Source organism: Octopus bimaculoides, chromosome Z (genome assembly GCF_046866305.1).
Source record: "Octopus bimaculoides isolate indiv1 chromosome Z, ASM4686630v1, whole genome shotgun sequence".
Taxonomy (NCBI): domain Eukaryota; kingdom Metazoa; phylum Mollusca; class Cephalopoda; order Octopoda; family Octopodidae; genus Octopus; species Octopus bimaculoides.
Window position 1 is genome coordinate 3,036,827 of NC_142944.1, and position 12,408 is coordinate 3,049,234.

Consider the following 12,408-nt stretch of genomic DNA (forward strand, 5'->3'; position numbering starts at 1 on the left):
GCTCGTTCAGAGCCAGTGTGCTAAACAACAACAACATCAACAACAACAACAGCAACAGTTGCATTTCGCAGCAGAACCCCACCTCCTTCTGGAGTCGCACAAAGAACACTCATGAACACACACACACACACACACACACACACACACACACACACACACACGCAGAGTTTGTCATATTGGTGTCAAACTTCTGCACAAGGCCCCCAACGATGGAAGGCAATGTGGACCTCGGTGGAATTGGAAATCAGAATGATAAGACGGACGAAATGTCGCCCAGTATTTTGTCCGGCATGCCAGCGATTCTACCAGCTCACCACCTTACACAATGTTCGTCTTACCAATAATTGAATCAAGCTTTGGATTTTATATTTCTGAAACAAAAACAAATTATCCCAAACAAATTCAGTTACCCAGACGAATATCGGTAACACCAACACATAGGTGATAACTACATTTATTTAACATATTTTCAGTGAAACCAAATTATTTTAAAGTCAAATCAACAATTAGGGTTTTTAATTTCCTTTCTTCTTACATTTCGTTCTTTCTTTCTTTGTTTCTTCTCTCAGTTTTTCTTTATTCACATTAGTTTTTTTTTTTACTGAAAGATTTATTTGTGTTCCAATGTCTCAATATTTCCATTTATTTAACTCTCCAGCTTTTGGTTTCAACAATACAATTTTATTTTTTTATGGTAGTGAATTCGCGAGGTTCGTGATTAATAAAATTAAAATTTCATTTTCTTTTCTTTTTTTGTTTCGAATATTTTTAAAGATTAAAAAAAATATTATAAGTGAAAAAAAGTATGAACAACGTCCAGAAGAAATTGTCTTGTTTGAAACATTAAAGTTTAAAACATCAATAATGCTATTGTTCGCATATTTGTAATATATTTATCTCATTATATATATATATATATATATATATATATATATATATATATATATATATATATATATATATATATATATATATATATATATATATATATATATATATATATATATATATATATAAAAACAACAACCCCCCAAAAAACAAAACAAAAAAAAAACAAACAAACAAACACCCCTCCCCAGAAAAAAAACTCATAACTACAGATGAGAACTAGCTCGTTTTAGTTCGACGTTTCTGTAGTGGAATACAAAGAATTCGTATTACACAAATATACGCAATACGCACGTGCGTATAAATACAAATACACTTGCGGAATGTTATGAAACCTGAGTATTTAAATGTATGTATGTATGTGTGTGTGTATGTATGAACGAAAGTATGCATGTATGTATGCATACATACATGCATGCATGTATGTATTTATGTGTGTATGCATGAACGAATGTATGTATGTATATATGTGTTTATGCAAATATGTGTGTATGCATGCGTTATGTATATATATATGTGTATGCGTGTATATATATGTATGCTTGTATATATATATATATTTTATATATATATATACACACACATACGTATATGTACATATATATACACTAATATATGCATGTATATACACATATATATACATATATATATATATATATATATATATATATATATATATATGCATATACGTGTGAATATATATGCACACACATGTATATATACGTATATCTATCTATCTATATATGTATGGATATATATATATATATATATATATATATATATATATATGCATATATATATTTATTTATATATATATATATATATATATATATATATATATATATACATATACACATATATATATGTGTGTGTGTGTGTGTATGCTTTCATAGACAAACACATGTATGCACAGGCATACATGCATACATACATATAAACATATAAAAATATATGTGTATATGTACATATAGACATGCACAAACACTGGAATATACACGCACAAAAAATAGACGTATATACATGTGCTATATATATGCTATATATATATATGCGTGTGTGTATATAGATATACACATACATACATGTAAATATTTACACATATAACACATATGTATATATATATATATATATATATATATATATATATATATATACACACACAGATATGTACATGTATACACACACATATTTATCACACACACATACACATGTATACGTATATAAGCGTATGATTATGTGTATATGGTGGTTTAGCCAATGTGTATATATATACGTATATGTATGTATGTATGTATGTATGTATGTGTGTATCTATGTACACAAATACACACGCGCATGTGTACCGTTCTCTGTGTATATATGTGTGTGTATATTTATCTTAATCAAGAGGATAATATATTAGAAAGGAACGTGAAAAGTGTTAGATCATTTATATTTTCTTTTATATCTTCTTTTATTCTCTCTTTTTTTTAAGGTGGCGCTATTAAAAAATGTGTGTAGGTGTGTGTGTGTGTGTGTGTGTGTGTGTGTGTGTGTGTGTGTGATTATCTTGCATTTATGCAAATGAAGAAGGCATCGGGTGGAGAAGAGACAGATTTGGGACGGTAACCAGTCTGAAAATTTAAAGTGAGGGTAAATGTGTAACTATAGTACAATTGTAAAGACCCCTACAGGTATTGGTGCTATCGACGGCAACGATTTCATAAATGGGATTGGTGTTGAAGATTTTTAAGGGAATAAGTTGGTTTTGCTCAAATACTGTTGCTAGTATAATTGTTAAAGTATTGTTGAATGCTTTGACTTCACCATCGACCTCAATAATTCATGCCTTTGTTGTGTGCAAAATAGAAAGGAAAAAAATCTTTGAGTTCCGGTTTTATACTCTCTCTCTCTATATGAGTGTGTTTATGAATGTGTATATGTGCGCATGTAAATATATGTGCACATGTGTGCATGTATAGTGCCTGTATGCTTTGTAATGTAGTTTTAGATAGACTTTACACTTACACGAAACATTAACAGAACTAAAATGATGCAGAATTTTAGTATTCTGAATCTTCAGTGTTGACAGCGTTTTTTTTTTTTTTTTACTTCTGAATGCTTACATCTTAGAAACTATTTTTTGTGTATATTTCTAAGTCTTGCAAAATTTCTCCAGTCCTTTAAAGGGGATATTCTAATGTGCTGACTTTGTAATATCCTCTAGATGCGAATTATTTTCTTCTTCTAGTACTTCGCAATGATTTCGGGCTATATTAATTTAAAGTGGACAAATTGGACAGTGGACAAATGTGCCATTATAGTTCATCATGATTGCTCGGTTTCCATTGCAAAATTTGCGATGTTTAAATTCCCCAGTGTACAAACCAGCTTTTACGAACGTTGGGTATACTAAGACGTCATAGTTGATTGCTTCTTTTTGATGCTCTTATGTAACAATAAGAAATCTAACTCTCTATGTTTTAACTTCAGCTCAATGTTACCTTTTTTCTTTATTTACCTTTTTGCTGCTCATTGCCACATTTTATTTTATTTAATAAGTAATATTTATTATTAACACTGTAATCATTAATTATCAGTAAGTATATAAATATTTTGTGGCAGAGATTACTGTAATTGTAGCATCTCGAACTAAATTCAAACTGATAAACATTTTCGTTAATTTTAGGTTTCTAAGCTTAAATTGTATCGAGTCAAATTTGTGATTTATTCGTCCATATTCGTTAAAATATGACGCAGTAATAATGTACTGCAGTCTATTCCATCGACGATCTCTCAGAACCTATAAAAATTAGCTCTGTTTGTAGAGTCAAAAGGAATTAATATTTTATCGCTCTTCTCATCATCTACGAGCATCATTTATCAGTAAACTTATAATCATCATCATCTTCATCATTGTCGTCATTGTTAAGCTTATTAAATTCGATGTTTAATTAAAAGTGTTTTTACTTCAATAGTTTGACAGCCATCTTAAACTATTCACCTCAGCCATTTTCCAGTCACATCTTTGAATATCTTATCAGCAATTGCTAACATTTTTGCACTTATAACCACTAGTTTTGCAAGCGGTTATTTTTGGCGTATTATAATCATAAGTATAATTATAATATTTATTGTTGTTGTTGTTGCGGTTGTTATTTTCGTTGACCAGCTATTGTTGCGAATAGGACGGATCAGGTTGTAAGCCAAATCCATCATGATGATTATCCCACCGTCATCCTTTGACTGGGAAAGGTAGGCAGTTTTCCTCAATTTGGTGGTTATGGCGAAAGAGATTGTTAGGTGGACACGACTGAAAAGACTGACTTTAGACATTTTCCCCTTCGACCAAACACTGACTTTTTCACGTACCACTTGATGAGAAAAGTGAAGTGGGGACAGAGGAAGAGAAAGAAAGAGTGAGAAAGAGAGAGAGAGAGAGAGAGAGAGAGAGAGAGAGAGAGAGAGAGAGAGAGAGAGAGAAAGAGACAAGAGAGCGAAAGAGAGAGAGAAGCAGAGAGTGAAAGACAGAGCTTGAAATTTGTTGAAAGATGAGTGTGACTAAAAAGAATGGCCCAAGTGAATGGGCCTGATTTGAGCATGCACCTATTGGTTGGAAAATGACAGGTGGCAGGTGACACATACTCTTGGTAGTTAGATAATCCTGGATCAGTGGGATTACCTTTAGGCATTATCATATTTGGTATAGTCATATCGTCATTTCTCATTTTCTTCCATTTTATTTCAATGTAACCTTTCTGACCAGCACTTTTTGCAATCCTCCCTTGCAATCTTCACTCATGTAACACACTTGTGGCAATTATAACGAATTACTATGAATATTATTATTATAATAATAATTATTATTGTTGTTGTTATTCAGTAGCATTATTTTTATTTCGTGTTTTCACTACTCAACGCAGTTCTCTGTGTCATGGATGTGTCGCAGTGCTTTGTTCTGGTTTGCTATTTTCTATTGTATTGACAATATTGTACGTAAAATGCGTTCAGTGCATAGTTGTGCTATTTTCTGGATGTTGGGTATATAAGTTCTTGAATTTTTGATCATGTATTTGTCTGCGAGTTTTTAACAGTTCTCAAGGCACCTGTAAATGTAAGAACTGTTTCTGTTTTGATTCCCACATTCTGGTTATCTATATGTCCAGATATTTATGGATAATTTCTCGATTTTTTTGAAGCGACATTATGGGATGTTTCCTTCCATTATGGTTCTTGGCAGTATCTGGTCGAATAGCTTTGAGTTCCCTGTTTGTGTCAGTTGGCATATTCCAGAGTATGGTCGTTTTGTTCTTTGATTTCGAGTATTAATTGTTTGCAATATTATATTTTAGTGTTATATTTTGTAATGTTCGTCCCTTTGTTTTCAATTGCATATCTTAGTTATCGATTTCATTAAGACTTGAGAGAACTTTTATTTTCTTTTTCTGAGTATTTCTTTTCCAATATAATTGCTTAGGGTTTTATATTACTAGATAAGATTATTGTTATGATTGAGCCTTGGTGGCCAATAAAGAAATTAATATTATTATTATTATTCAACATTTGGTAGTTTCATGCCAAGTTCTACTGCATCACCTGCTACACACCCGTATTACTGGGGTATATGCAGCATTGTGTGTTCTTTTTCTGTGGTTGGGAGTGTGAAAACTCTATTATTATTATTGTTATTATTATTATTATTATTATTATTATTATTATTATTATTATTATTATTATTATAGTTGTTAGTAATAGGAATTGTAAAGTAATAGTAGAAGTCATGTTAGCAGTAATACAAGCGGTTTTTGTAAGAGTAGTAGTAGCGGTAGAAATGTTAACAATAACAGTAGTGGTAGTAGTTGTGAAAGTAGTAGCAGTTGGAGAATTTACAAAGTCATTACAGCGTCGGATAGAACGTCTTGTGGTTTTGAACCTCTGCCTTATCTTTGTCAACAAATCTAACTTTGTTAATTATTCTTTCGGAGTTGATAAATAAAACAACTCTCCAGGGTGATGGATTAACAGAACTGTTAGAGCATCAGACGTTAAGCTTTAGAGAGTCTGTTCTGGTACTTTGTGTTCTAAGTTCAAATACTAATGATGTCCGCGTCATCGCTCCTCATGCACTGAGAGAAGCCATCAAGGCAGACCACGTCAGAATGTGGCACAGGTGTCTCCTCTCTACAATCAAACCGGCCTCCCTTTGTTTCAACTCAGTTGTACAATGGGTAGAGAGCTTATGAAAACCGAATACTGTGGGAATTCTTTCACTTTACTAATCAACTAATCAACTAATCATACTAGTTAGCGAATGACAAAATCTTTGGAAAGCAGCTCGGAAATTAGCAAATTCTGCCGCTGCCTAATAAAATAGGCAATGGAACCATCAACGTAATCTGTAATTGTAACTGTAGAGGTTCCAATAATAATCGTCACATTAGTAGTGATAGTATAAACTGCGGGGTGTACTGGTGGGATGATAGTAGTAGTAGTAGTAATAACAACATTCGTATAGAAGAAGAAGAAGAAGAAGAAGAAGAAGAAGAAGAAGAAGAAGAAGAAGAAGAAGAAGAAGAATTGGAAGAAGAAGAAGAAAAAGAAGAAGAAAAAGAAGAAGAAGAAGAAGCAGAAGTAGTAGTAGTAGTAGTAGTAGTAATAGTAGTAGTAGTAGTAGTAGTAGTAATAGTAGTAGTAGTAGTAGTAGTAGTAGTAGCAGTAGTAGTAACAGCAGCAATCTCATATTTATTTGCAAATAACAGAATATTAGAATACGCTTTAATTCTTTTATTCTTTCTTGGTTGCACTCATTGAACTGCAGCCAAACTGGTGCTCTATATTCGGGGCATTAGTAGATCATATCAACTCTGCTATTCATTTCAGTCTGGTACTTGTTTTACCGATCTCTAAGTCTCGACCTGCTACATAACTGGATTGGAAGGGACAAATATAAATTAGACCAGAGTTAAGATCGGTGTAAACATAAACACACACACACACACACACACACACACACACGACGGACCTCCGCACGTTTACCGCTTCCCAAATTCCAGTTCGTAAGGCAATGGAATAAGATATCAGGATCGGACTCGGAACTCCATAGTTGTGAATCGAACATCTTAATTACACGGTTATGACTAATAGTATTCATATCAGTAGAAGCAGCAGCAGTAGCAGCAGCAGCAGTGAATTTGGTTAAGCAAGAAAAAAAATGTTAAATTTTCTTTCTTTTTGTTGTTTTTAAAATATTTTTTTTCCTAAATTCGAGCAATCGTTCAGGATTTATTCTTTATACACCTTCACTGCTAAAGTAAGCTATACATTTATCCCAGTTTCAAAGATAAACTTCCTGATTTTAGGAACATCATGATGGAATATAATCTCACTTCATTAAATTTCGTCCGAATCCTCTATAATGTATTTTATACAAAAATCTGGGTAACGTCGAATTAGCAAGTCATTCAGAATATTTTGCTGCAGAATGACCGAAACTAGCGTGCATACATTGGCTTCAAATTTTGACATAAGGCAAGCAATTTTGACGGAAGGCATAAGTCGAGTACATCAATCGACCTCCACTGCTCCACTGATTCTTATTTAATCGAACTCCGAAAGGATGAAAGGTAAAGTCGACTCCAATGGTATTTGAACCCCGATTTGTAAAGTCGGAAGAAATACCATTTAAAACATTTTGCCCGGCCGGCATGCTAACGATTCTGCCAGCTCGCCGTCTTATACATTAATGGCAGTTATATACATAGCGCTTTTATAGTAGTTATATTCTGTAGTACCTGCGATTCTTCTGTCTCGTTTTATTGAACAACTTTCAGTCTGTATTGCGAAGCAACACAATATATGAAATACACGTTACACTATATCCTTAAAGTCTACAAGTTATACCCTTCCGTTTATTTCCTGTAATGCTTGAAAAATGCAATGTGTTTTTTTGCAGGAAGAATTTTCAGTAGCCCATTCTTATATTTTAAATTTCTGAAAAATCTTGGGTTTTTATTTGATTTAATGAACATTTAATGATATTACTACTGCTGTTGTAGTTGTAGTTGCTGCTGCTGCTGCTACTACTACTACTACTACTACTACTACTACTACTACTACTACTACTACTACTACTACTACTACTACTATCGTTGTTGTAGCAGTGAGTCACTAATGGCACCATATTACAGTTTTGAGACTGTGTAATTTTGGCAGCCCCATGAACATTGGTTGGGTTAGAAGTGAAGGGAATAAATATTTAAAATCAAATTTGTTTGGGGAAAATCAGAAATAGAATTGTAGTAGATTTGTACATAATTTGCAGCTAATCTTCATAAGTTAGTGCGTCTTAACAGTTATTCACTTCTAATCTAAATCTCAGGATTTCCATGGTTGCTTTTACACAAGGATTAAGGCAGCTCTCTTTAACCAACTACCGTCTGCTGAAATTTATATCATCGCCAAAGACACCGCCACCACCACCACCACCATTACTATCACCATTATATTCATCACCAGAGCCTTCCCCACCAGCACCACCACTACAACATCCTCCTCCTCCTCCTCTTCCTCCTCTTCCTCCTCCCATCTCCTCTTCCACCCCTATCTCCTCCTCTTTCCCTCTCTCCTCTTCCTCCCCTCCTCCCCTCCTCCTCCTCTTTATCATCATCATCATCACCGAGAGCAGCAGCAGTAGTAGTATTTGTATTAATTATGGTTGTCATCATTATAATTGCAACACCATTCAATTGTAACCATCTTCAGAAATCAGGAAAAATCGCTGCTAAAATGTCATTAATATCACAGAACCGAGGAGAGAGTGGGAGTAATTACCTGGTGTCTGGTTTACAGGAGAAATGTTTCTACATTGTATAATTACCAGTGAATAAAATTAAACTATTTACAATTTAATATATATTTCTATTTTCTTGTCACAAAGGCTCTTCATTTTTACGGAAATGAGAAATGAAATTTTTACAACTTTCCTAAGGTCATAAATGGTGGAGGCGAAGTTTCAGTTTGGAACCAAAGTCACGTGACTATGACAAGCTGAGCTCAGTGAAATTTCACCTCTTGTTCTACGACACTTGCCTGGTCGAAGTTTAATTGATTGATTAAACTTTTTGTGTAATCTTTCAATGTAATTTTTAAATAACATAATTCTACTTTTTTAAAAAGAGTTCATACTTGTTGTTCATTATAAGCGGTAGTATAAGCTGCTCAGATTTCCTCTATCGGCTAAATTTGCAAAAAATGTATTAAAGAGGTCAGAATGTCTATAATTAAGCATTATATATATATATATATATATATATATATATATATATATATATATATATATATATATATATAGTAGAATTGTTGAGATTTGTATAAGATTGCAACTGCAGGAAGGCACTACACAGAATCAAACATTACGTGTTGATGTTAGCAACATTATCACACATAGTGAAGGAAACAATCACCTTAGCAATCTAATAGTCGATGGTAGATAGTTATGATGTATTGCACGTTTGTTGTTGGAGTGGCAATGTTACACCAAAAAGAAGGTTTAGAATTTCAAATAAAGGCAATAAATTGCAGTTGAAATATTAATAAATGTGATTTTAAAGTTTTAAAATATTTTATGTAGATAGTTTGTATTAAAGTTGTTTGGAATGTGTATGAAAAAAATACCACGAGCTGTACGTTCGTTAGAATCCTATCAAATCGGTTACAAATGATCAATTACATATATCGTTTGAATTAATCAAATTTATAGATAAATATGTAAGGCATAAAGTCCTAAATTTTAAAATCCGTTGCCTACAAAGATTAAACTTCAATAATTATGATGAATAAAAATGCATTTTAGTAGTTTCAATAAAAAATATTTAAAATAACGTCGTTAACCAAACGATCATCTACAGTTCCTTTAAGATTTGGTTATATCTGTGTAAATAGTATTCTAACCGTATTTCAGTCTTTCTTCAATTGAACACTTCCAAGGAATTCTTTGTGATGCTATCAGATGGAATGCATGAAACCATACTTCTCAAAATTTGTTTCTCCTGACTTTAGAATATCATTTATTCAAATGATATCAGGAATGTTTTCTCTTCCAATAGCTCGTTATGTTTCTCTTTAACTTTGTATTTCAACACAATTTTGCTTTCATTCATCCTATATGGATTACAATCAAACAGGTTTGCAAATGTAACTGAAACATTTACATTATATCTAAATCTTTATCTTTGAAAGGAATATTTTCATCGTCTTCAACTTTCCTTCCACCGAAATTTGTTTCTTTTACTTTGTCCTCCTTTCCTTTCTCATTTTTTGCTTTATTTTTCTTACTATTTTCATTCGAGAAACTTTTCCATGACGTATTAGAAGATTTGCTGGATCTTCGGCTTGTTGGTGTATCTGGCTTTGCCTGGACAGCATTATCTGATGTGTTTGAATCTAGACTTTCATCTCGCACTGGTTGAGCCATTGGCACTACGGGTTGATGCTGCATAGGAGAAACTTCTATATTGAGAAACTGTTCCCCTGTTACAGAAGAACCTTTGCTTACTGTATGCATACTCTCTAATGAATTCCAATTTGGAGATGAAGAAAGATAATTTTTTGGTGACGTAACTTCTGTATTTGTGGCAGTTGTGTTTGGAGAATTGTATTTTGAACATGGGAAACTAGATAATCTTGAAGAACATGGAGATGAAGACGGAGTAAAAAGTCGTAGAATTTCGCCAATTTGCTCATCTATCCGACTGATTCTAGTATTAATGCTTTTGAATTCTTCTTTTTGCTCAAGACGAATATCTTCCAGAAAGTTCATTACTTGTTGATCAGCATTTCCAATATTAAAAAATCTTTCTTTAGCGCTGGTTTCTGTTGGTCGTCCAAGCGACAAACCTCGTTCATTTGAATTCCAACGAACGCTCCATCCAGCACCAAGTGTATTTTCTGCAACGGTACTATCTGTCTTTTCATTCTCACTTACCAATTTAGTCGACAAAACATTAGCTGATAAGTGATTTGGTGGCTCTTCAGATATTTGATCAAGCTTTACATTGCTTTTGAGTATGCCACTATCTGTGGAGTCACTCTTCTGTAGATTTGATTTCAATTCGTCTTCAGGGTCTTCGACGATAGTATCCTGTTGCTTTGCTATTATTCGGCCCCATTTCGAAAGTTGCTTCACAGATGATCGGCTTGTAATGTCAGGTATTTTAGGTTCCTCACACTGTATATTATGCTCAACATTACTTCCGGTCGTTTTATAATAATCTGGCTTCCCATGATCAGATGATCTCGCAATATCTGAAGACCTACCATTCTCCTTCCCTAAAAACTTATTCCATTTAGAAGCTCCTCCTCCTCCTCCGCCTAGTTTAGGCACATTACTTGTTTGAGGCGGACTCTCAGACACATTAATCACACGGGCTTCGCTACCAGGCCCGTCAACCTCACTATGGTTGTTATTTGTTTGCGCATCCAACTCGGCGTCCGTTTGTATAGCACGAGCATCGCTAATTTTCCGGAACCGAGAAATTAATTTTCGCACCGGGTGATCACTCGATAAATCCAAAGGTGGGTCATTTTTTCTTTTCTCTGCTAATTCACGCTCTTTCTTTACATCCGCTACCTTACGGAATACCAACTATATAAAAGAAGAAAGATAAAAATGTGATTAGAGATTAGTTATCATAAGAAAAATTGTTGATATAATATAATAACAGTACCTGCATTTTCGTCCTCCTTCTTTTGTCATCATGTATATTCAGTCACAATACACACACACACACACACACACACACACACACACAGACACACACACAGACACACAGACACACACACACACAGACAGACAGACAGACAGACACACACACACACACACACACACACACACACACACACACACACACGCACACACACACACAAATATAATTAAAGGATAAAATCATTAAAATTAATGAATTTTATCAGAGGCCAGCATATAAAAAAAACCTTTAAGTAAAATACATACATTGAGATATATAATTTTATAGGATTCAATTATACTTAAAGGTACGGAAGCTACCATGCTTATATGCTGAAAATAGACGTCAAATACGTCTGCAGATCTTCACTTCACATATACACAGGTTGAAAGCGGGAAAGTTGTATATGTGAAGTGAAGATCTGCAGACGTATTTGAAGTTTACTTTCAGCATATAGGCATAGAATATATCTTCCCCCAAAAGGTATAATGATCGCCTAAATGGAGTGAGCTCATTTTGAACCTTGAAGAAGTCCAACCATAAAATAATATGAATGTAGCAATTTCTTTGACACTAAACAACATGCTTTGGAGATTCCCATCAGCTTATTGGTTTGACAGAAACATATATGTAGGGCCTTCTTACGTTTTTTTTCTTAACTTTTTTGAGCTTTCACCTTCCAATTTATTTGTAATGATTTTTACAACATGCAAATAAATCAGTAATTACATCCATTTATTCTCCATTTTCTTCTCCACATATATAATTTCAATAATCCTAAAATATACAAATGACTTTA

The 12,408-nt window shown here is 33.4% G+C and overlaps 1 protein-coding gene across 4 annotated transcripts in view; it reads right to left on the minus strand.

Moving 5' to 3' along the window:
- Positions 1-438: 438 nt before the first annotated feature.
- Positions 439-12,408, minus strand: part of LOC106884153 (voltage-gated delayed rectifier potassium channel KCNH1) — a 435,108-nt gene continuing 423,138 nt past the window's right edge. For all 4 annotated transcript variants that reach the window (XM_014935388.3, XM_014935387.3, XM_052973780.2 and 1 more), the window contains one exon: positions 439-11,509. In XM_014935388.3, coding sequence (XP_014790874.1) covers positions 10,073-11,509 — 1,437 coding nt within the window. In that variant the 3' untranslated portion in view covers positions 439-10,072. The remainder of the gene's footprint in view (positions 11,510-12,408) is intronic.